This window comes from Coturnix japonica, chromosome 2, assembly GCF_054131305.1.
Source record: "Coturnix japonica strain WE chromosome 2, WE-NBRP24, whole genome shotgun sequence".
Taxonomy (NCBI): Eukaryota; Metazoa; Chordata; class Aves; order Galliformes; family Phasianidae; genus Coturnix; species Coturnix japonica.
This window is the reverse complement of record NC_140664.1, coordinates 65,490,472-65,516,124: the sequence shown is the minus strand read 5'-3', so window position 1 is coordinate 65,516,124 and position 25,653 is coordinate 65,490,472. Positions and strand designations below refer to the sequence as shown.

Sequence of the window (25,653 nt, the reverse complement as noted above, 5' to 3'; positions counted from 1 at the left end):
ACATTGAGGACCTGTTAACATTGTGTAATTCTGACGGCCACAAATGACCACCATGAACTCGCAAAATCTCAAGACCCATCAAGGGGGAGTTAACTGACCGTTTATATTTAGAGATTTGAAACTAATGGAATACAGGGGCAAATGCTTTGCTCTGCCTTCTTTTATCCAGTGGAGCTAAAATATGCAGCACTGGTCAGAAATCCACACTAAAGTACCCACACAAAATTAATGGCTCTTTCAGCTGCATTTCATGTAGATCATCTGCTTGAACAGGTCACATTTGGGAGCAGGAGAGATGTTACTTCCTTTTTCATCGTGCTTTCTAACATCAGAGAAAGTACCGTGCTCCTATTTCTCAGGGAATGCAGTAACTTCAGGCAGTACCACAGAGTGACAGCACTGGGGTGATGAACAGCATGAAGGGGTGTCCATCCATACACACAGTGCATACAGTAGGAACTTTTAGGCTGTGGTCTGACGGAAAGTTTACGTGGAGTCAAATTTCAGAGTTGGAGCACTGAATTGCAGTGAGTCACACAGAGAGCCTGAGAGCTGCCTTTGTTCCACTTGTGTCTGAATGTTGGAGGAGAAACAGCAGGCTCCAGTTTTCGTTAACTTATTTTCAGAAGTACAAGATTCATGTCCACCAAACATCTTCCCTGCTTGAGGTCTTTCAACTGACTTTCAGAAAATGCTGTCATGGTAAGAACTCTCATTTCTACATTCCTTTTTTATCCCTCATGCTTCTGTATTACACTCTTTTGTCTCATTCTTTTCCTACCCTCATCTCTTTTTTATTTATTTTTTGTTTCTGCACACCTGTTCCAGTCATTCTTGGTGGACCTGGGATGTGCTACTACTGTTCTTAGGCTTGTCAATCCATGCTTGTTCAGCAGCTCAGGTCATAGAAGGTAAATCACATCAATTAATTGAGAGTAAGAGTTAAATTTAAGGTAAGCTTTCTCAATATAGAAAGGGACTCTACAGTGTAGTTCTTCATTTTCTCTGCTGCTTATTGTTCTTAATTTCACATAGGAAAGCTATGTTAAGGCACATTCGAATCTGCCAGCATGGCATCAACATCCTTCAGTCTGAATTGGATAGGTATGAATTTTAAGGATGGACTGTTCTTTGAATTAAGAATTGATTGGCTTTTTACAGCCAGAAGGTTGTGATTAATGGATCTGTTTTAGGGTGGAGGCCGGTCATAAGCAATGTCTCTAGGGCTCAGTCTTGGGACTGGTTCTCATCAGTATCTTCATCAGTGACACAAATGATGGCATTTAGTGCACCCGTATCAAGTTTGCAGATGACACCAAGCTGAGCGGTGCAGTGGATACATTGGAGGGAAGGGAAGCCATCCAGAGGGACCTGGACAGGCTGGAGAAATAGGCCCACGTGAACCTAGTGAGGCTTAATAAGGCCATTTGCAGGGTGCTGCACTTCGGCCTGGGCAATCCCAGGTGTTTATGGAGACTGGGCATAGAAGCCCTTGATGGCAGCCCCGATGAAGAAGGACTTGGGTGTCCTGGTGGATGATAAGCTGGATGCAAGCCAGCAGTGTGCACCTGAAGCCTGGAAAGCCAACAGTATCCTAGTCTGCATTTAAAAAAATGATGGCCAGCAGGGAGAGGGAGGTTATTGCCCCCTTCTCCTCAGCTCTTGTGAGGCCCCTCTGGTGTACTGTGTCCAGGCCTGGGGCTCCAGTTCAAGAAAGATATAGGGCTCTTGGAATGAGTCTAGAGAAGGGCACTAAGATAATTAGAGTGCTGGAGCACTTCTCCTATGAAGAAAGGTTGAGGGAACTGTGCTTGTTTATCTTGGAGAAGAGAAGGCTCCAGGGAGAACTCATTATGGCCTTCCAATACTTGGAGAAAGTGTGTATAAACTGGACGGGGACTGATTGTTTACCGGGGTGGACAGCAATAGGACAGGGATGGTAGTTATGACAGTGTATTTTCATATATATTTGTATGAAAGTGAGGCACAAAGCATTGCTCATCACTAACCTACTGATGCCCAGCTATCCCCCCAGGAAGTAGAAGAGAGCCAGATGAATTCCCAGTTCCTTCAAGACTCTCCTCAAGAGTACACCTTTGGTCGGTTTAAGTCAGCTGTCCTAATTCTGTTTCCTCCCAGCTCCTCAGGCCTTGTGAGGGCAGTCTTGGCTCTGTACAGCAAATGTAGGTGTGTCCGTTTCACTAACACTGGTTTTCTCCTACAATCAAAACAGTTTGCACTGTTATAAGCACATGGCATTTGCTATGGTAAGCCTTTGGGACTGTTGCATAATCCACCTTCCAGACCTTCCTGTATTTGTGTTTCAGCCATCATCCTCCATACTACTTGTCTTGTTTAATTACAGCATGTTTCACATTCATGGGTAACCTGTGCAATAGCATCCATAGTCAAGCCTGTTCCTCAATTCTGAGCCCATCTATACATTGCATTTCTTCCTTGATGGCCTGAAGTGTCACCAGCCCATCCAGCTAAAAATAGTTCACTCTGTGTAGCTTGCTGTTGGGGGCATGCTTTGTGGGGGGTTGGACTCGATAATCTCTGGATATCCCTTCCAGCCCCTACAGTTCTGTGATTCTGTGATTTAGAATGTTCTGGAAATGGGCCAGTGGGTCAGAGGGACTTCAGGGAATCTTAAGTCTCCCCCATGAAGTTCACCTGATGTCATATAACAGGCTTACATAGAAAGGAAAATCCAAGGAAAGGAATGTTATCTCTGTAAGGACCTGCTTCTTATCTCTTTCTGCGGTGATCTCCTTTTACTCTTCTAGGATCTGCTTGGGACCTTTTTCTTTCTTAGCCTCTTACACGGAAACTTGATATAGTTGAAGGTACCCCTGTCCATGACAGGGGAGTTGGCACTGGTTGATCTTTAAGACCCTTTCCAACACAACATAATCCAACCCAATTGAATTCATTTTATGATTTCTATGAAGGGTACATGTCAGATTTCCACCAGACAGCCATTACAAACAGACGCTGCAGAGGTAATTCAAGCTCAAAAGTTTTCTAACGTTGTTCATAGAATCATAGTATCACAAGGTTGGAAAGGACCTACAAGATCATCAAGTCCAACCATCCTCCCTTTACCATATCTGCAGAAAACCACTAAACCATATCTCCTAGCTTCCTATCCAGACGCCTCTTGAACACTGCCAGGGATGACAACTCCACCACCTCCCTGGGCAGCCATTCCAGTGCCTGACCACTCTCTGAGAGAACTTCTTTCTTATGTCCAGTTTAAGCCTCATCTGAAACAACTTGTGGCCATTTCGTCGGATCCTGTTTGTTGCCTGGGAGAAGAGGCCAAGCCCCTCCTCGTCACAAGCTCCTTTCAGGAAGTTGTAGAGTGTAATGAGGTCTCCCCGAGCCTCCTCCAGGCTAAACAATCCCAGCTCCCTGAGCGGTTCCTCACAAGACTTGTGCTCCAGACCCCTCACAAGTTTCATTGTCCTTCTCTGGACATGTTTCAAGGCTTCAATGTCTTTCTTGTAGTGAGGAGCCCAAAACTGAACACAGTACTCAAGATGCAGCCTCACTAGAGCCGAGTACAGAGGGATGATTACCTGTCTGCTCCTGCTGGACACACTATTTCTTATACAGGCCAGGATGCTGTTGGTCTCCTTGGCCATCTGGTCAAACTGTTGGCTTATGTTCAGACTAGCATCAACCAACACCCCCAGGTCCCTTTCCTCTTCACAGTCATCCTCCACTCTGCCACATGCCTGTAGCACTGCATGGGGTTATTGTGACCAAAGTGCAGGACCCGGCACTTGGCCTTGTTGAACCTCATCCCATTAACCTCAGCCCAGTGATTCAGCCTATCGAAATCCCTCTGAAGGGCCTCCCTACCCTCAGGCAGATCAACACCACCTCCCAACTTGGTGTCATCTGCAGACTTACTGAGGGTACACTCAATTCCCTCATCCAGGTCATCAATGAAGATGGGCCCTAGAACCAACCCCTAGGGGACACCACTTGTAATGGGTCACCAGCTGGACTTAATTCCATTAACTACTACCCTCTGGGCACAACCCTCTAGCCAGTTCCTTACCCAAAGAAGGGTATACCTGTCTAGGGCATGGACAGCCAGTTAAAGCATGCAAGTCTACTTCAAGAAATTTACTCCTCCTTTAATTAGCTAGTGAGGAAATATTGGTGACTGGGAGGTGGACAGTTGGACTGGATGATCTTGGAGGTCTTTTTCAACATTGGTGATTCAATGATTCTGTGATTCTATTTTAAAATGAACATGTCAACAAGCAGAATTTACATTTTCATTATTTTCCCCCAAATATTATAACACTGAACAGAGAAAACAATTTACTATCTCAATTATGCTTGTCAAACAATTGTTGAGAGACATAATACATCAGATAAAAATGTGAAATCTAATTAAAACTAGCCATACTCGTTAGTTTAAAACAATTTCAGTATATTAAACTATTATAAAAAATATAAAATTATTTTATATTATAATAAAAAATAAAATTATAAAAAAAACACCTTTTAAGAATGTTTTTTGGCACAGAAGATACCATATATCATTTTCTATTCTTATGAATTGGTTAGGAAAAGCATTTCTAAGCACTCCCTTTTTAGCCACAGTATTGACGTCCTTTCATGTCACACAATGTTGTAATTTGTGGTTTAGAATAAAAAATTTCTTGATGAGGAAATGCCCCCATTTCTAGAAAAGTGTTCCTTTGACAAAGTAAGAGGTACAGTAACATTTCAGCCAAAATACAGAGACATTTTGAGGAAACACATTAACTTCAGCATGTACAAAAGCTGAAAACAAGCTTAATACAAACACCACTCTAAACTTACAAGAGAGATGTGAACTAACTCAGGTAATGTATGTCAAGCGTGGGGTGAAATAATTCAGGCAGTGCTTTTGGTTTCACAACTGATAGACTAGAAAAGCTAACATGGGTCACTGCTGATGACTGGAACGATGAAGGAAGAAGCATCACAATCTCTGTATACAGGCTGTGTGGAATTCAGCAAAGTATGTCTGCTTTGGTTCCATATTGACTCAGCAAGCTACCCTTGGTCTAATCCAAAACAAATGGTTCCTGTTCCTTTTCTGCCACATATACAAAACAGATCTACATATGTTCCTAATTAAGAAATCTGAAAATAATAGTACTGCTATTCTTTCATGAATGTGAGTAATAGAGATAATCTGGATTAACACTGTGCCTTATTAATTCCTTCCATCTTTGCTTAAAATACTAATATTTTCATAGCAGTAATATTCTACTTTGCCAACTTCCTTGAATTATTTAGAAATTAATTTGTAGACCTCAACCAGCCACATCTGTGCACATGCAAATATGTGTACCTGTGCTGTGAATGTGCTGCACTCAGCTATTCTGAAATTCTAATACTGATTATACCAGGATAGTATTTCTCTATATCTAACTGGATTTCAATACAGAAGTCCTGGTATCCAGTTATATCCAACTTTATTTAGATGTCAGATGTCAAGTTTGAATGTAAATTCATACTCATAGAATCTTGCAGACTTAGGGCACTAACAAGATCATGCTGCTACTGAGCCCTTGAGATAGAAGGGATATTTATTATGGGTTAAATAGGCCTGCACCTTACTTTAAAGGTAATTAAGCTTAAAGACCTAATTGCCCTGACTAACACTCATTTAGCCGTGTGCCCCCTTTAAGCTCCAGTTTGCTTCAGCGTTACAATATATTATGAAATGATAATGTATTGTTAAAATCACAGTTTTCTGTGCTCTGATCAACTAAGAATTTCTTCATAGCTAAAAGATACTCAGATTCTGCTTTTTTTTGATTGCATATCCTACTGGATAGTATATTTTTTTTTATTCCTTTTTTGTGTAACTAACTACATTGTGCCAGTGGACAAGGTATTTTTCACTTGCATATAAATGCTAATTAAATGGCACAAGTAGCTCTACAGAAAGACATGCCCTGTTTTAAGTTCAGATTTCTAGGAGGAGCTGGTGTAACAGAGAACAAACCTTGCAGTTGTGTCTTTCTGTTGACAGCTTGAAGCATGTGTTTAGAAGATAATGTCCATGTGACATTCAGGAATTTTAACAGAATTGCTCTTCTAGGTATTTATACTCTCATGTTTTTATTTCTTCACTGTCTGGACATTCTTTCATAAAGACTTCAGCCCTGATAGGACATAAAACTCAGTGCTGCCAACCAGTCTTGTTTTAGCAGGGGGATAGGTTGCCTCAAAAGCTTTTCCAAACCACAGTCAGCATTGAAATTATTTATTTATGTAACGCTGTGTCAAACATTTCAACAAAAGTCATGAAAAACTTCTTAAACTATCAGTTATCTCCCATAGGTAATTACTGACTTACTCCGTAACAGAATTTTATTAAATACAAAATAGAGAAATAAACATTCATGAAACAGTGCTTTTAGTGTTACAAGAGGTTTTAAGGATAGGTCTCTTTCTAATGGCCTATGCTGTCAGCATCACAATTGAGTCTTTCCAGGTACTTCAGTCATAGTACAAACTTGCTTTGTCATCTCCCAGAAAGGTACAGATTTATTTCAAAAGGAAACACTTTGATGACTTTTCCCATTACAGCTTTGTCCATGTTCAAGGCATTACTTTCCACTGATCAGCTGATCTGAATTTCATAGAAATTATCAACTTCATCCAATCAAAGCTAATACTCAAGTGTTAGACATTTCCCTAGGTAATATTCATTTCAGAATTTGTACAAAAACCGTTACTGAGAGGTAGTGATACATCTTGAATATTATACAAAAGATCTTATGCTGAAAACTGTGGTGTATGAATGCCAACAAACCTCTCAACTAAACCTCAAAAAATGCTGTGGTATTGTTAGTAAGGAAAAAGAGTTTATTTGGCCTAGGTTCATACATAGCCAAATGAGTGCAATCTTTTCTTAAATCTCTTCCACGAAAAAGAAGCATAGGCAATTATTTTTGAGGACAAAGTCTGGTGGGATGTGTCACAATCAGATGTGCAGGGACACTGAAAAGCTGCAAGACTGGTAAGTCAGATGGCATCAGTGGGTTCAGAAAATGATCCAAAAAATGCCAAACATTTCCCATCATGTGTATACACTGTCAGTTGGAGGAGACCTGGAGAATATCAAGTTCAACAAAGGTATAAAGAAGTATCCCATATGATTCCAACTTGAAAGAATCTACTTGGATGGAGGGAAGAAAATAAAAAAGCCACAGTGTTAGTTATTAGTAGCTATCAGTAGAATCTGGATTTAATAATAATAATAATAATAATCTTTAAAATAATCTGGATGTATGTTTAAAAGATATTTGTAACATTAAATTAATGAACACCTTTACTATTAAGCAGGCATTGTAACACAGGTCACCAAAAGCTACTGCTTTCGTTTCAATCAACGGGAATAAAAGTTTGTTTGCATCTACTTCTTCAGCAGATAAGGAAAAAACAAAAAAACAAATTAGGCAGCTAAAGCAATGATGACATCTAGCGGTGAAAATAGGCGCGATCGTTTTCAAGATGTGGCGAGTTAACAGTTTTTAGAATCAGAGTAGATACGACGCTGACAATGTGAGACAAGGAATAAAAACTGAATGTTACCATTGGCTAACTTAATGGAAATATTAGTCCAAAAGGTTTCAGCATCTTAAATCTCTTGAAGTATTTCACTTAGGAAAATAAGAATACATAAATGCTGATCAACAGTTTCTTTTCTGAAAGGTATGGAATCTCAAGATAGGTTTGTGTTGAAAGAGACCTCTGGAGGTCATCTGGTCCAATCCCCTGCTCAAATAGAGCCACCTAAAAGCACTTGCCATGGATCATGTCCAGGCAGCTTTTGTGCATCTGCAAGGAGAGAGACTCCACAACCTCTCAGGTCTACCTCTACCAGTGTTCAGTCACCCACACAATAAAGAAGTGTTTCATCATATTCAGACAAAATGTCTACTGTTTCATTTTGTACCTGTTACTTCTAGTACTACCTCTGGGCATCACAGAGATCTCCATCTTCTGTGCATCCTTCCTTCAGGTATTTAAAGACATCATCCCTAAATTTAGGCTTTTCCAAGATGATTGGTCACAGTTCTCAGTCTTTCACCATAGGTGAGATGCTCCAGAATCTTCATCATCATTGCAGCCCTTCATTTGACTCTTTCCAGTATGTCCATATTTCTTATATGGGGGAGCCCAGAACACACCACTCCAGGCATGAACTCACCTTCTGAGTAGAGGGGAAGGATCACTTCCCTCAACTTGCTGGCAAGCACTTCGCCTAATGTAGCCCAGAATATCCTTGCCATCTTCTTTGTAGCAAGTGCAGACTGCTGGCTCATGTTCAACTTGGTGTCCACCAAAATTCCCAGATCCTTTTCTACCAGGTTGCTTTCCAGCTGATTAGCTTACAGCATACACTAGTGCATGGGTTGTTCCTCTCCAGATACAGTACTTTTCATTTTATGTTGAACTTCATGAGGTTACTGTCAGCCTGTCTCTCTCTAGTCTGCCTCTGAATGGCAGCAGGGCCCTCTGACCAATCAGTAAGCTTTATCTCATTTTCAGTGTTGCTTCAAACTATGCCCCATCATCTAAATCATCAGGGAAGTAGTTAAACAAAAGTGGACCAAGTATTGACCTCTGGGATACACTACCATTCACTAGCATCCAACTAGTCTTTGCATCATTGATCACTGCCATTTGTTTCTGGTCATCCAGCCAGTTTTTAACCCTCATCACTGTCTGCAATGGCTTGTCTGGGATGATAAAAGTTAACTATTTTCTTACTGCTTGAAGATTTAAAACTCAAGAAGAATTTTGTTTCCATTTTCTTTATTTATGTAGTGTATATATGATTTTTTTAAAATGGATTTTTCCTTATTATTTTTCTAAACAATATATTTTTTCTATATATGACCACAGAACAGAAAGAACTAAGGTGTCATCAATACTACACAGTGACTATGAATAAAATAAGAGGGCATTTGTTTACAAATTCAGCACCTTAAGGAAGCCTATAAGAAAAAAGGAGGACAGACTCTTTAGCAGGGTTTATTGTGATAGGATGAGGGGAAATGGTTTCAGACTAATAGAGTCAAGATTTAGACTGGATATGAGTAGGAAGTTTGGTTGTTTTTTATGGTAAGAATAGTGAGGGACTGGAACAGGCTGTCCACAGAGGTGGTAGATACCCTGCACCTGGAGACATTCAAGGTGCCATCTCCAACATGCTTAAAGTGATAGAAAATCAGTCTGTCAAGTAAAGAAGTGGTAGTTTAGTGAGGAGTTAGAAGAAAAGCAATATTGAGTACAGAGAGCAGCAGAAAAATGAAAAATTTAGTAGGACATAGAAAAGGAAATGCTAAATCAGGATAGCTTTCTTTTCCATTCTCACTCTCAAAACCGATTAGTATTTAAAAATCTCTGTTTTTCAGATAACAAGGGAAAGACTTTACTTAGCATATCTGAAATACAAGGAAACAACAAAACCTCGCATGGTAGGACATATTTGAAGCTCAGGTACTTCCCTCACTTTAGTCATTCAATACATTTTGTCACCAAAATAAGTTTTAATGAGACAACATATAATCAAGTAAAAGAGAACAGATCAATGTCTGGTCTTGCAGCTTACATAAGACATATGTAAGTAAATTCTTTAACAAGAGTTGTGGATGGGTGTGATAATACTGAACTTCTACTTTACACATTTCCAGTGTGCCTTGCTTACCCTGAAGATTTCTAATGGTTTAAAATACATAAGATTTTGTTTCACTCTGGATGGGTCAGTCTACTTGCCTACAAAAATAAACTGCTTACCAAAACATCTTTATAGACTTTGCATTTCATATTGCCAAAGATACAAGCTGTTTTAATTCCTACTTGCGTTCAGCTGAAAGTTGTACAAGTCCTGGGGTGATCTTCTCCTTTAGAACTAAATTTGAAACTTCTGACCCCAGCAGTCTGAAATATACAAAATAATTCAATATTTAACACAAACTGAGATAAATGATTTCTTCAGCTCATACATTTGAACTGAAAGAACTGACCTTGATTTCTTGGCTATGAACCTGCAAACACTTCTAGTTTGAAACTAGTTTTCACAAGAGTCAGAAGTTTTTGTCTGACACAATGTCCTTCTAAAAGCTTCAAGGACACAGCAATGTTGCATCCTTTAATGACCAGAGATTAAAATGAATTAGGTAAACCAGGTCTATAACAGAGGATATAGCAGTTCAGTCACTATTCAGGTTCTATAAGTTGAAGATACAACAGCTGGCACTGGAGTAATAACCAGAATTGGTTTTGTACCTGCAATTCACTACAGCAACTTAAACATTCTCTTAAGCATGTATAAAAATATTTGGCAAACAAAAATCCATGAACAATTTTCTGTTGCAGACAGATAGCTGACAAATTCAGTTACTTCTTTGTTGTACACACATGTAGTTTCAGAGAGAAACAGCATGTCTATGCACTTCACTGCTCATGTAGTACAGGCAGAAACATTTTAGGAGAGGCGTGACTTCCACAGTTCATTTGTTTCTTAATTATATTGTACAGCACTGGACTCCCTGGGATTTTGATCCATAACTGAATCTTTCAAGCTCCAGAGCAGTACAAATGTAGGTGTTAAAGCATTTCTTTCTGTCTTTCTTGGTCACATGCTATTTTGATGGGAAAAAAAAAAAAAGCAAAACCAAAACTGTATCATGAAAACCATTCGAACAGCAAAGAAACAGTTGAAAAGTGCTTACATCATATCCTTAAATATCATCAAGCAGGTAGTTTCATAGAGTTACAGAACTGCAGGGGATGAAAGGGACCTCAACGGTACTCTACAATAGGTTACAGAGGTCAGTGTCCAGACAGGTCTTAAATATTTCCATAGAAGGAGACCAGAATCTCTCTAGTCAATCTGTTCCAGTGCTCTGTCACCCTTACCGCAAAGAAGCTCTTCCACATGTTTGTATAGAACTTCCTATGTTCAAGTTTTTTGTATAGAACTTCCTATGTTCAAGTTTTAGGCCAATGCTCCTTGTCCTATCACTATGCACAACTGAGAAGAGCCTGGCCTCATGTATTTACCTCCCATCTCCCTTTTTTTTACAACATAACTGGAATTTCACCATCTCCTCAGCACCCTTAGATAACTGAGCTCTCACTTTTTAACCTTCATGCACTCTTCTAATAATTGTCATAATTGATGTGTATAGTGGCTCATTTTTTGAATGGGCTTCAGCAAATAAGAGGCCAAATCCATAATGCTTCCTACTGCCCAGATTCTGTTTCTTGTTCCCCAGGACAAGCAGAAATTAAGCGCTGCTAATATGTGTTCCCTAAACAAGTATAAAATCAACAAGCAGTGATCATATAATTTTCATGAAGTGAATAACTAGGCTGTAATTACTATAATTACCAGTCTGTAGTTACTGTAATTAGTAGAGTGAAGATACTGCTAGTCCTTCCTATTTCTCTGCTAATCGGTTTATTTTTATCATTAATTTATTTTTCAGTTAAAAGAAAACAAAAGTTAGTCTACCTACAGACTTAGGGAAATTTTCTAAACCATAGCAGCACTAGTGTTTTATTCAAATAATTATATTAATGAAAAATCATCAATTTTTGGTATATTTGTGACTCCATTTTCATTTGGCATAAATACATTACCTGCAAATTTTCCAAATGAGTTGCATATATATTTGCAATCAGATATTCAACTAAAAAATCTGGTCACATCTCTGTTTGGCTTCAATAAGACCTGTCTTACCAATGAAAGATATATCTCTTGCTTCACAATAATGCCTTACTCATGTCGTTGCTGTTTGTAAGTAGGCACATTTGCGAAAAACGATTCTGAAGAATGAAGTACAGGGAGAGTAATAGTTCATCAAAAATATGACAAATATCATGAGGACTCACTAAGAACAGCTAGCATTTAAATCAAATAAACCTGATGCATTAGACTCACAAAAGCAAGATCAATTATCTCACTAGTTTTATGTTTTTGTTACTCACTCTTTTATGTTTCTATAAAACAATAATATAAAATAAAATGTTATTTATGTACATTAACTGTATTTCATGTTTTATGAGGCTGGTCCAAAAGTAACGCCTCCTTTCTGTTGTGATTTTGTGATTTCTGTTTTCAGTATTCCACATCAGAACATCATGCAGAACAGTAGCAGTTACTGCCTTTTGAGCTTTTTGGGTTCCTGTATGGGTGGGGTGGCATCCCCAGAGGACTCAGCACGAAGAAGAAGCAAAGAGGAATATGCCAGAGGCAGATGTTGACAATGTATGGCAATAGAAGTTGAACCTTACACCAATATTTTTGCTTTTTGTTGTCATGCAACAGATGGAAGCAAAGGTGCAGTCGGACAAAATATCTGCTGACATGGAAGTGCCTCTGAAGTGAAGGTGTGGAACAGAATTCCTCCTTGCAGAAAAAAATTGCACCTAATGACATCCATCAACTCTTGCTGAATGTTTCAGGAGACCAAACTATGGATGTGAGCACAGTGGGGTAGTGAGTGGTGTATTTCAGCTGTGATAACAGCAGCACTGGTTCATCTCTGCTGGTGCAGAATTCCACAGGTGTGGCATTCTGGCTCTTGTTCATGGTTGGCAAAAATACACACGGTCTATCTCTGTGCTCACTTATTTTTTTGGTGTGTGGCAATGCCTTATGGCTGTGGTCACAGCAGAAAGCAGGGGCAAACTTATTTGAGCTTCTGCATTGTGGAAAGATAATGCTTCCATGGCAGAAAACCTGGGTGTGGAAGTATGTCTGGTACATATTCACACAATCACAGAACTGTAGAATCAGAGTGGTTTTGGTTGGTAGGGACCTTTAAGATCATCTAGTTCCAACCCACCTGCTACAGGCAGGGATACCCCCTGCTAGACCAGGTTGCTCAAGACCCCATCCAGCCTGGCCTTGAATACTTCCAGGGAGGGGCATTCACAGCCTCACTGGGCAACCTGATCCAGTGTCTCACCACCTTCACAGTAAAGAATTGTATGTATGTTGACATATGACAGCCGTGTCATGGTTTTGTAATTTTGCTATCAGTATTCCACATCATAGTGGATCTAGTATTTCTCTGTAGTCAGAGTCTCTCTGTGACAGTTGTATTATGCTTGTCCTTTGGCAAAATTCTGTGATCTGTTGCAATGTGGTATACCTCTTGGCCCATTAAGCTAAGAAGTCGCTAAATCTGATCCTATCAGAGTCCTTACCAATGAGTTCAGATGCTGATTTTAAAAAGATTTATAAAGTCAGTGGAAGTCCTGTCATTCACTTTGGTTGAGATGGAACTCAAAAGTATAACAGTAGTCAAGATATCTTCTAAAATTGCTGCTTTTAATGATTTGAGTTTTAGAAACGACACAAATTTATTAGTTTTATAAATGACATGAATTATAACAGTATAATAGTGGTTTTTTGTTTGTTTTTTTTTCCCTTTCTTATTTTGATTAAGGGACAGAAATTAAACAGTCCACCAGTCCACTTTCTCAGAAGTCTTGTATGGAAAGTCTTCTCTAAATTTTCTAAATAAATGAGTCTAGCCAAAGCAGAGTAATTCCACCAAAATGATACAATTTATTGCCAAATTTTTCATTATGATATGTTACTAAAACATTTCTATAAAGATGCATTAGCAGAACAACTTGACTTAAAAATATCTGCAGTAAATTGACACCTCTCAGAAAGTACACAAAAAATCTTCAAATAGCAGCACTCCACAGAGTGACAATTTAAGGCACATGATCAGTTTACAAACTTTTTTACATAAATCTCTCACAAGATAACATATTTGTAGAACATAATTTCATACAATTAACTTCAGAGCTTAGAGAGAATTAATCAGAAGTCACATACACATGTTTTTTTTTAAACACTGCTAGGACATAGTGCAGCATAATGAGTATTGTTAAAAAGAATCCTGTACATGGAGAAAAAAATATACAGAAAAGACATCAAATATTCTTCAATTTATCATTTACAATGAAATGGGCCATAGTTACATGTTTAAAAACTAGTAATTATGGAATTCCCAACTTGACTTTGCTTAACAGAGCATACCATACACACAAAACAATTTAAAGACATTTTTCAGCCAGGAAAGCTCAGCAGGAACTAAACTGGCCTCACCAGAGATGAACTGATTTACGGACTGATCACACCAAACTAATTAGCTGCTCTCATTTTTTACCATATGGTAATAAAAATAAACTGATACACGCAGCCAGATCCTCACCAGTTCTAAATCTGTTACTCTGATGGAAATTAATGGTCCCTGACTAATTAAAGTACACTGAAGAAGCAAGAAAATACTTGTACCATAGGGACTTGTACTGAAATCTGGGAGTATATAAAAAGAGTAAAGAAAAAATGGTAGACGGATGATGAAATCTTATAAACTGCTTTTCTTATATACCCTCATAAATACTGAGAGCAATTGCCATGGGGAAAAGAAAAAAAAAGAAAAAAAAAAAAAAAAAAGAATTATAATCTACTGTATTCTAGCTGGGAATATTTTTCCAGTGTTCAAATTGAAGACACGAAACTTTTTTTGAGGACATGAAACATTTCCAACTGAGAAACTTCACCAATTAGAGCTCTGATTTAGAGGCAACTCTATGAGAAAACATCTCCCAGCGTCCTAAAATCTTCATAAATTATGAAAACTATTCCAAGGATACGTCTTCACTGCTGGACTGTCCATTTTATCCTCTGTCTGTTCAACTGTGGCTACACTGCCCTTCATAATACAGAAAGGCTTAAGGTATTTGGAAGCCAGTGGAGAGATAAGCAGTTTGTACATAATGCCTTTCCATTTCTTCTGTGTTGAAAAATGGGCTATCGTTTGTTTTGCAAAAACTCCTATTACCCACAGCCTTTTCAAAAACAAACAGAATCTTGCTGGCTTCTTACAGAAAATCCTGTATTTATAGTGACTGTAGTGTTACTGATCCTTTAGCATAAGAGCATACAAGAGCATGAAAATCTTGTAACTTTGGATTTTAAAAATTGTATACAATAGTATGTGCAACACTTAACTGGTGAAAACTTGCATCTGCTGGTTATGATTTACAAACGCTTTATTGAGGTAGCCTAGGATTATTCTAACAAGCATACATAAAACGTAAGTCATAATATGACTCTTCTGACTGCAAGACAGCAATGGCCTCTGTACCATAGCAATAAGAAATGAAAGACTTGTTCAAAGCCAACATCTTACTATGAACTTTGTTGTTGGTACTTCAGCATTATGATATGAGACTGGAAGTTAGATTTTGGCACGTTGCACTTTCTAAGTGAAAACGTCAGTAATGACCCTGTTATGTGTCTATGCTAATCACTAGAATTATAATAATTTTTCCAATTGGAACAGAATTGAAATACTTTACCAAATAGTATGTGCATATATATTCAGTTCAGAAAACGTGGTATTTACATCACGGAATTATAAAATTAACTGAAGCTTTCCAATTTTCAATTGAATCTGTGCCCAAGATGGTCACATACAGCTGTTTGTGGACTGATATCCAAGGACCAGCAGTCCAAGTCTCTAAAAGCATAGGTTATGTAACTAGGTGCATGGGAAACGGGTAATCACAGCCTGAACCTCTGATTAATCAGCTGAGGTGAGTGTCTGGTCAGCTGTGGGAGCACAGGTGAGAGTAATTTATCTATGCTCCCAGAAGGGGTGGAGCTTGACTCCACCTCCTCTAGACCTCATTTAAGAGCTGACCACCACTAAGGCAGCATCTCTTGGTTATTGCTCCTTGGTGGAGAATGTCTCAGTGTTTTCCAGCAGACTGAAGGCTTTCATATGGGTGAGTTTTTTCTGTAAGTAATGTTTTGGATTTTAACTACCATCTTTACATTATTGACACCATACACTGGGTTTGTATGCAGTAACTGTCATTGTACTTCTGCAATTTCAACTAGCCTAGCAGTAAATATTTGCAAAGAGTACAAAGATAGGTAAAAGCTATGGGGCTGAATTTTCACATATTGCTTCACTCTTATAGGATGCATTGGTAAATCTATAAGTAGATATCTAATACAGAATTGCCAGAGCCCATTTCAAAATCTCAGTAGGAATAGTTAAACAACCACAAATTTCTACAGATAAAATAAAATTTACCAAAGAAAGCTGCTGTTGAATCCAGTATTTGGTAATTCAGAAACCTCTCTGAAGCTGACATAGCTCACTTACATTCATATGAAGTAGAAATAAGGTACACATTAGGATCAAGGAAATGGTTAAATACTCATCTCCTACTAATGTCAAAGAACCTTTACAACTTATAAGCACTGAAGATTTTGAGACCAGGTTTCAGGACTGGAGTCAATTAGGGCAAAGCAGGCTGGCATGCAGTATTATACATGAATGACAAGTCTCAGAATTTTCGTTTTTGTTTAGTCTTCATATAAGCTATCTTTCATTGATACCTCCAGTAATCTTCAAAATAATTTAATGTCAGATTCATACATAACAGGAGTCTAATGCAATCTTATTTGCTGTCATTTAACAGAGAAGTGGGAAGGGGTTGGGGGTAGAAAGTTCACAACACAAGCATTTGTACACTTGTACAGTACTTAGATACATGGACATCCTGAGTCATTGTGGCACTAACTCTTGTGTCAAAAATGGCATCTGAGAGGCCATTATCCCAATCAGTTACAGAAAGTGCATTATACATAAATTAACAAGATAATCCAACAGAGTATTTGGAAGATGCCTTCCAAAGCAGCAGGACAAATGTCAAATATTTACACTTTTTTGAGGCTATCTAAAATAGAGCAGCTTAATTAAGAATACAAAATTGCTTGTAGTTAAATAAGATAAAATTATGAGCTAATTCTGGATATTCTTTCATTCTAATACCACTGAGTAGTAGAAATGATGATGAAGGAAACTACCATCCAGGAGACTTGGACAAAATTTCAAAATGCAGGACGTATCCCTCCCTGCAAAGGTTTCTGCCAGAATCAGTACCTCATGATTACTCAATATCACAAATATTCAGAGCAGTAAAACATTTTTTTTTTCTTTAGTTTGTACTTACGAAAGGCACTGATCCATTTCAGCTGGAGTAGAATTAGAAGGCATGAGGCTAACCATTGACTTCTCCTACATTAATTTCACACAACATAAATACTGAATCCCATTAATGAGGCAAAAAAATGCAGCCCGTTTTGTTAAAAGTATTTACTGGGAACATATGGCGTAATAAATCATTTTTACATTAAAAAAAACAAACAAACTTCTTGCTTTAGCCTTTCAATATTTTTTTTTTTTTTTGTAACAGTCTACATGAAAAAATAACAAGGAGGCATATTTTCCCTTCATTATGCGCCCTTTTAATATGAATGAGAACTTAAAACTGTTAAGTGCAGCAGAAAGCTTTAGAATTTCTGACACCGTGGGATGCTGCTTCCTTTGCATCCAAAATCATTCAGCAGTAGGCCCTGTGAACCAAGTGGCTTCTCTCTAGTTTTACAGAAGACCATTGTTCAAAGTATTCTCTCTCAGTTCCTCTTTTCAGGTAAAGTCCTGGCTCACAACTGTGTTTCCTCTTGCTCCAAAGAATGTGGAGGGATGTGGCAAGATGCTGGAAGAGATGCTAGCTTCTGAAGCTTAGGGTGTTGAAGAGGTTTTGGCTTGTGAAATGAACGTCGGCTCTGTACACGCCTTGCTGCAATGGATCTGTAATTTCCTTGTACATCAAGCAACATCTTCTTCTCTCTGGGCTCCTTCAGGTAAGGGTCTTCCAGCTCTTCAGGTATGAGAAGAGAATTCTCTTCTTGTGAATTCTCTGACTTGTAGCTAACTTCAGAACAGTAACCTGAGTTTATCGTCTCTTTGTTATCAGTATCTGCATCTGTTTCCCAGAAGAGATCAGGTACGCTTGGGTCACAAGAAGCTATATACTCAGAGACAGTAGAAAGAGATATATTGCCTCTGTTTTCCAAGGAAGAATAGTTTTGTGCCCAAGGCATTTGAAGACAAGATGGAAAGAAGTGAAGGGGATTCTCTGAAACACATTCATTTTGGTTTAGTTGGTCAGATGTGTAAGGAGAAAACTTGTCATCTGAAGAGGAGTATTCTGTCATTTCAACATCTTGGTCCATATCACCTAGAGAGTACAATTAAATAGAAACATTTGTAAATACATACTTTTTATATTACTCTTCTGACTAATGGTCTTTTCTTTTGGCTTTTTTTTTTTTTGTCTATCTTATTAAAATGAGTAGTTTAAGACCATTTTTGAGATGTACCCTGTCTGTGTTTCTATCTTGAACAACCTTAAGTTTGTTAAACCATTCTTCCTTGTTGAGAATCAGGCAAAACTGAGTTCAGTATTTGCAATCAATGTGGCCTTCTTTAAATCCTTAGGAGATGGAGCTATCACCAGGTTATTATAGTGCATCTTTATCTTGAGATATTTGTTCCTCATGCTTACCGAGGAAATTTTTTGAAAGAAATTGCACTCTTTAAATCAAGAAACAGAATGTTTCACACAGAAAATCAACTTATTCTTAACTGTCATCTGTATTCGGTTTTCTTTAGACTATGTAGAGAATCTTCACGTTTCCACACTTCGTTTACAATTTCAATTGGATTTTAAAAGCCATTAATTGAAATTTCAATATTTTCTTATTAGAAAAATTAGTATGTAATTAAGGGGACTGTTTCTGGGAATAATCAAGTCACAAATGATTTTCTCAGGAAACCTAACTTCCCAAAGTACTTCTAAAGAAACACAGCACTCAAAGCCCACCAGTTCTGATAGCTGAAAGATACCTACACAAAAACTCATACTTAGCAGTTTCTAATAATATAGTCACAATTAAGGCAATAGAAGTGAGGAAAAGAATAAAGGTTAGAAGTTAAATTTCAGGAAGTATTATAGTGAATAATTTATGACAAACTAAGTGGGGGGAAAAAAGAGAGGAAGACTTCAGTGTGGATAAGAGGAAGTTCTCCTTTTAGAATGCTGCTTCTTATTCAAGTTTTTAGTAAGGATATCAGAATTTAACTCACAGCTCTTTAATCCAGTATTTCTTTTAAAACATTGTTTTAATGTAACAATCCAAGATATGTGAAACTGAATATTCAAACAAACTCATTTCTATAGGTTTCTCCATTAAAGTGATGTACTTTCTGTAATTATGCTTGAACTAGCACACCTTCTGCAAGACAGAAGCCAAAACAGAATAAAAAAAGAACTTCCATTCCTCTTTGTTTTCCAAAGATTATTAAATTCTTCTCCACTCTTATACTGAGATCTTTGTCTGAGAAAAGTTTCCTCAATTAACTACTTTCAACTTGTCACATTCCTTTATTTGTTGATGAACAGAGGGCACTAGGTCATACATTTGTGATCATGGATGCCATGAAAGCTAATTCACGATGAAACACTGTCACGTTTCATCGCTTAATCAGTGCCCTATGTTCTATTCAATTATGATGGTTGAACTGTGACCTGACCCACCTCATTTACTGCACTGACTCTGTAGATTATAGAAATGAAGACTGATTTTATGGTGTGGAAAATTTTTACAGAGCAAGAATTAAAGGGCAACTGGGATATTACCTCCTCTATGAGGACAGGCTGAGGGAGTTGGGCTTGTTCAGCTTGGAGAAGAGATGGTTATGGGGTGACCTCATTGCAGCCTTTCAATACCTGAAGGGAACCTACACCCAGGAGGGGAGTAAACTCTTCGAAAGGGCTGACAATAGCAGGACTAGGGAAAATGGATCCAAGTTGAAGGAGGGAAGATTTAGGTTGGATGTTAGGGGGAAGTTCTTCACTAGGAGAGTGGGTAGGCCCTGGAACAGGCTGCCCAAGGAGGTTGTGGATGCCCCGTCCTTGGAGGTGTTCAAGACCAGGTTGGATGGGGCCCTGGGCAACCTGATCTAGTAAATGTGTATGCTTGGTGGCCCCGCTAGGCAGGGGGGTTGGAACTACATGATCCTTGAGGTCCCTTCCAACTCGAGTCATTCTGTGATTCTGTGATGCTAATATAAACCCAGAGTTAATTTATTTTTAAACCTCTAAGGCATTAGAGGCAACATGTTATTTACTGTGTCAAATTTAATTATTTACTGCATCAAAATTTCTTTTACTTTTAAAATAAGACATAGGTTAAGAGAAATTCAGACACATAAGATCATCCAGTCCAACCATCCACCTATCACCAATATTTCTCACTAAACCACGTGTTCCTTGAACACCTCTAGCAACAAAGACTCTACTGCCTCCCTGGGCAGCCCATTACAGTGCCTGACCACTCTCTCAGAGAAGTGGTGTTTGCTAATGTTCAACTTGAATCTCCCCTGGCACAGCTTGAGGCCATTCTCAGATTAGTGACATGAGTGAAGAGACCAACACCCACCTCACCACAAACTCCCTTCAGGTAGTTACAGAGTGCAATTAGGTCTCCCATGAGCCTGCTCTACCCCAGACTGAACAATCCCAGCTGCTTCAGCTGCTCGTCATAAGGCCTGTGCTCCAGAGCCCTCACCAGCTTTGTTGCCCTTCTCTAAACATGCTCCGGAGCCTCAAAGTCTTTGTGGTGAGGCTTCCAAAACTGAACACAGTATCTGAGGTGCAACCCCACCAGAAAGAAGTTCACAGGGATGATCAATTCCCTTCTCCTGCTGGCAATACTATTTCTGATACAAGTTATTATGCCATTGGCCTTCTTGGCCACCTGGGCACACTGCTTATTTCTTCAGCCAAGCATTGGCCAATACCCTCAGTTCCATTTCCTCTATGCAGTATTCAAACCACTCTGCCCCAAGCCTGTAGTGTTTCCTGAGGTTGTTGTGGTCAAAGAGCAGGCCCTGGCACTTGGTCTTGTTGAACTTCATCTCACTGGCCTTATTCCAGCTATCCAGTCTGTTCCAATCACTTTGCTGTTTCTGTTGTACGCCAAAATACAATATAGTCCAGTGAGTTAAATGACTCATATGACTTCCTACAGGCAAAATATATTTTTTTACATCAGCACATGGATTGTTTTTATAGTACTTCATCCTATCTTTGCTTACAGATTAAGACAGTGTCAACAATATGACTTAAATAACAACTGTTTTTAAAGAGATTTGAATCAGAACTACGTAATTTCAGGGAATTCAAATATGAGTTTAATCTTCTAGAAATGACTAACCAAGAAAAATGAAGTCTTTTGAAACTGGATACAAAAAACATTCTGATATTAAGAAAACCTTTTGCTTGGCATTTTAGAATTTTCAAGACAAAACAAAGAATAAAAAAATTTCTGTTCTAAAAATGGCAAGGCTTTTGATCTCAAATAGCTGGGTGGGTTCCCTGTAGGAGGAAAATAGAAAGATGTTGTATTATTCAAATAGAAGGAAAATAAAAGATGTTTACTTGTAGGAAAAAGTCAAGAAGTAAGGAGACACTGGGAGAAGAAAAATCAGAAAAATAATCTTGTCAGTACTCAGGCTTGATACTGAATGAGACTGATTAAAAAGAAAGGTGATAATTGCTTTTAAGATATTACATATGTGTTGATTCTGGGAGAATAGGTCTGGGTTGTTCCTCTGGGCCATCTGCTAGCAGGAAGGAATCTATTGATTTATTGCTGAGCCGGAACGGAGTGAGACGTCTGAAGTTGTTTGGAGAATATGGGATCTGCACTCGGGCCCTTTGTGATGGTACCACAGTATCTTCACTAGACAACCATGGTGAGAACTTCATGTAGATGCTTTGATCATCATCAGCTGAAAATACTGGGTTATCAATTCCTAAAAAAATTCACGAGTGACAAATAAAGTTAATCAAAATGATTTCTTGGTAACACAGAAAGGTGCTTTGTAAAAGAGGAATAAAAAAAAATAGGCAAAAAGACTATTGCTTTTTCTGTTTTGGGTATAGCTGGTTAATTTGGATATTTTTTATAGTGAACAACTGAATATAATATGAAGTTATGATTGAGATATCTAGAGAAAATAAACTAAATCCCTAAAAGAATAGGCCAGCTCATCCCCTAAGCAAAACAAATAAAAACATGAAATAGTTGCAGAAAAAATCAGATCAAATCCATAAAGAAAAGAAGGAAAAGATGAGCAAAAAATGCAAAAGCATGAACTGCACAACTCCATGTGGAAAGAAGATGTTTGTGAGGGCACTGAAGCAAGACATGGAAGTAAAAAGGAGCCTTTTAATATAAGTACCAAATTCAGTGTTTTAACAGATATAGAAATAGTAAAATCAGTCTTGACCTGCATCTTGCTAATCACATACTTCTGGATTCATCTCTTTATGTCTTTATAAATATTCAAACATGGAATTTGTCACTGGGCAATTAAAATACTATATCACCCTAACTGTCAAAAGAGTACAGACACAAGGATTTTTCTTCGCTGTATGAATGATGTTACATATGGTGATAATTGAGACACAAAAGTGCTGAAGAGATACTAAACCTTATCATCTTACAAATCACATCATACACTGTCTCTTATATGTAGTGGTTTACTTTCAGTATGGTATTTTGGAGCCTTTCAGGTCAGGAATTAAGATCCAATGAATACTCCTAAAAATCTGGAAATCTGTACTTTTCAATGACTTCCGTAAGTATGCAGGGAACTGGGGGACTTGTGAATTTAGGAAATACTGCATGAAAGAAGAAATATGAAACATATCACAGCAAAGTACTTCTAAGCAAGTAGAAATCAATTGGCCTGGTGAGATAGGACAACATTAACATTTTCTGTTGCTGAAGATAATTTAGATCTGGGTTATGCAGTCATTTTCACAACTTCCATCTATATCAATAGCAAATTTGATGCAAATATCAACCCTAAGAGAACAGATCCAATCAAAACAAACAAGCAAAAATAAAGCATATGCTGCAGCATATTTAGTAATTATTTTTTATATTTGAGAAAAAAAATTCTGCATGCAATTAATATTTTTACCTGCAGGGTTATCTGTAAAATTTTGCTTGGTTACATTGGCCAGAAAATCAACTCCTTTGCCTAAATGCAATGTTTCATAATCATTATTTTCTTCTGCTTCAGAAAATTCAGAATCTGGAACAACAGTAATAAAAAAAACACAATAAAAAACATGAGTCCAGTTTGATCAGAGATTTCTTTCAGTTCTGATGAAAAAGTGAAAGAGTATTATTATACTAGTACAGTTACCAAAGATAAAGTCAAACTTTAATTAACAGTTGTAGCACTGGCATGACAGTGTGAATGCATTTGTGGACTGCAGTTTGGGTACCAATTATTTTGACAAACTCAACAAAGCTTTCAGCCTTTCGTTGTTACCTGGTGTTTTGACAGAGATTTCACATTCTGAATAAACTGCTGACTAATAGAACTGTATATTTTTCTGAGACTGCAGGAAACAATCTTTCAGAGTGCGACCACTGCTGTTATATTTTTTTCTTCCTTGCTCACATGTTGAGAAATGCAGTCCCTTAAAACAACTTGTTACTACATTTTCATTGTTAGAATCATAGAATCATAGAGTGGCCTGGGTTTTAAAGGACCACAATGATCACCTAGTTTCAACCTCCGTGCTACGTGCAGGGTCACCAACCACCAGACCAGGCTGCCCAGAGCCAGTTAGACTGAGGTTGACATTGGAACTCTGCTTAATTTCAAAGCTGGTGAGGTAATTGCTGCTTCTACCATCATCAAATCAGCTTTCTATCAGCTTCTAAACCACTTGTCTTCCAAAGTAGTCTTTTTCTTTTTCTTTTTTTTTTTTTTCCCCAGTAGATGATGACTTTTATGCAGAGCTCTTCAACAAGACAGCATTGAATGAACTAATCAAAGTCTTTGGAAAGCACTTTCTATGCAAGGGTGTTCTAGAATATTATGTCTGTTTCAGCCAACGTGTATTGCTTCTGTCAGTCAAACAAAGTAATGTTCAGAAGATGTCTTAGGTAGCATGCGTAAAGAAAAAACCTTGCTTGGATCTAAAGAGAAAAAAATTACTCTCTCCACTTTACTACAACTTTCTTTGAGATTAAGAGTCTGAGTAAACACAAGAAAGACTACAAATAAGGGTTAGTTCAGTGGGCTTTAAGTCACATTTCAGTTTTTAGGTGACACATAGCTATGAAGGATTAACTCAAACTGACCTGTGACAGTTTTTCTTTCAAATCTGCCTTCTCTCCTCAAGTTCTAACTTCAACTCAGCTTCAACTTTGATTCAGACTCTTCTAAATAAATAGGCATTAATTCAATTGACATTTCCATTCTGACTGAACTTTGTATGGTATGGTGTCATGGAAGGCAAATCTTGCTGTCATGAAAAACAAAATCTTTAGCAAAACTTGCTCTATGCAGATAACAGAAAAGTAAGCTGAAAATGCAACTATGTTGCAGTGAGCATATTGTTTTGCTTTCACGATTTGAACAAGAGATTTTACAGCTATGAGTAAAAACACTGATTCAAGTTTGATTTGTCATCCATCAGCCTAGAAAAAAATAAACACAACTTCTATATGTTCCAGATACTGCTTTTAAGTATGGACTAGATCCCTAGTCTGTGTTATGACTAGAAGTTCCTCTCTAATAGCTTCACCACTGCATATCATTAAATTTTTAAAGGGGTATTTTACAGACAAGTTAGCTGATGAAATGTTACTGGTCTAAAGGTCTTTTTACCTTTTTCCTTCAAAGTATAATCTTGTACTGGATTTTCTGAAGGAATTTTTCCATTTGGTATGACATTACTGTTTCGCTGAAAGAAAAGAAACAAATTATGTTAACAAAAATGCTACCAACATTATAGAGCTAAGACAATAACATTCTTCGAAATCACTTTTGAGCAGCATTACCCTGGTATCTGTTGCAGTCTTTTTTTGAGGCTCAATATTATTGTCATTAATTTGCTTCTCTGTACTTGTAAAGGAAAAAAAAAAAAAACAAAACCAAAAACAAAAACTTTGTCTTTTCATATGATGTAAGTTCCTAGATTTGTGCAATTTTTGTGAAATGGTAAATGCTACAGCTGTCCTGGAAAAGCTCCCCACAGTGTTCCAGCATGGCTCCAAATCTGCTGTTTCTCAAGCGATCAAAAAACCTCACCCAAAAAGTCTCACTCAAAAGTGTCTGAAAGCATAGGGAAAAGCAACAACATATGTAAAGATGCCCCTTGATTCATCACACAGTTATATCTCTCCTTGCTTAGACCATTTAAGTCACTGAAGTTCGGTAGGACAGAGATAGATGCAGGATATGGGAACCTTGAGAATCCTCCCTGCTCTCCCTTTGTTTGTATAGTATGTGGTTACATCTGGGTTCTTGTACAGATATTTTACCCTTTTTTGGCCTCGTTCTCGTTTGTGGATTTTATTGAGCTTCTTGGGATGATTTATTCCTAGTTTAGTACTCTTGAAAGATTCTAAGCGCTTCCTCATTGTCCTGTGGAAAATCTCCTTGTCTTGTTTCTCATCTTCATTTTGCATGATCTCGTGTCGGCTGTACAAATGTTTGTGCTGTTATGAGGACGGGAAGACAATATTAATTTATTTAGAAATAGAGGTGAATGCCATATCGATGCATTCAGCTTGTGTCATGAAAATAAAAACAACTCTTTTTAAGAATGAACCAAAGCATAGTCTAA

The 25,653-nt window shown here is 37.9% G+C and overlaps 1 protein-coding gene and 1 long non-coding RNA gene across 7 annotated transcripts in view; one reads left to right on the top strand and one right to left on the bottom strand.

Annotated features, from left to right (window-relative positions):
- The first annotated feature begins 524 nt into the window (after nt 1-524).
- On the top strand, nt 525-18,296 carry LOC146761866 (uncharacterized). 4 transcript variants are annotated; one of them, XR_014943513.1, is made up of 4 exons: nt 525-702; nt 12,371-12,432; nt 17,565-17,791; nt 17,905-18,296. It is a non-coding gene; the product is annotated as an uncharacterized LOC146761866 (long non-coding RNA). The 4 variants fall into 4 exon arrangements; XR_014943515.1 differs by lacking the exon at nt 12,371-12,432 and adding an exon at nt 12,165-12,310; XR_014943516.1 differs by lacking the exons at nt 525-702; nt 12,371-12,432 and adding exons at nt 10,575-10,637; nt 12,165-12,310.
- SLC9A3 (solute carrier family 9 member A3) overlaps nt 17,591-25,653 on the bottom strand; it is a 51,111-nt gene continuing 43,048 nt past the window's right edge. The window contains exons 13-17 of one of the 3 annotated variants that reach the window (XM_015854848.3): nt 25,349-25,525; nt 24,693-24,768; nt 22,986-23,099; nt 21,566-21,809; nt 18,039-18,168 (exon numbers count right to left, since the gene is read on the bottom strand). In XM_015854848.3, coding sequence (XP_015710334.2) covers nt 18,165-18,168; nt 21,566-21,809; nt 22,986-23,099; nt 24,693-24,768; nt 25,349-25,525 — 615 coding nt within the window. In that variant the 3' untranslated portion in view covers nt 18,039-18,164. Of the gene's footprint in view, nt 18,169-21,561; nt 21,810-22,985; nt 23,100-24,692; nt 24,769-25,348; nt 25,526-25,653 lie in introns of those variants that run through there. The other 2 variants (XM_085540070.1, XM_015854849.3) reach the window with 2 other exon arrangements.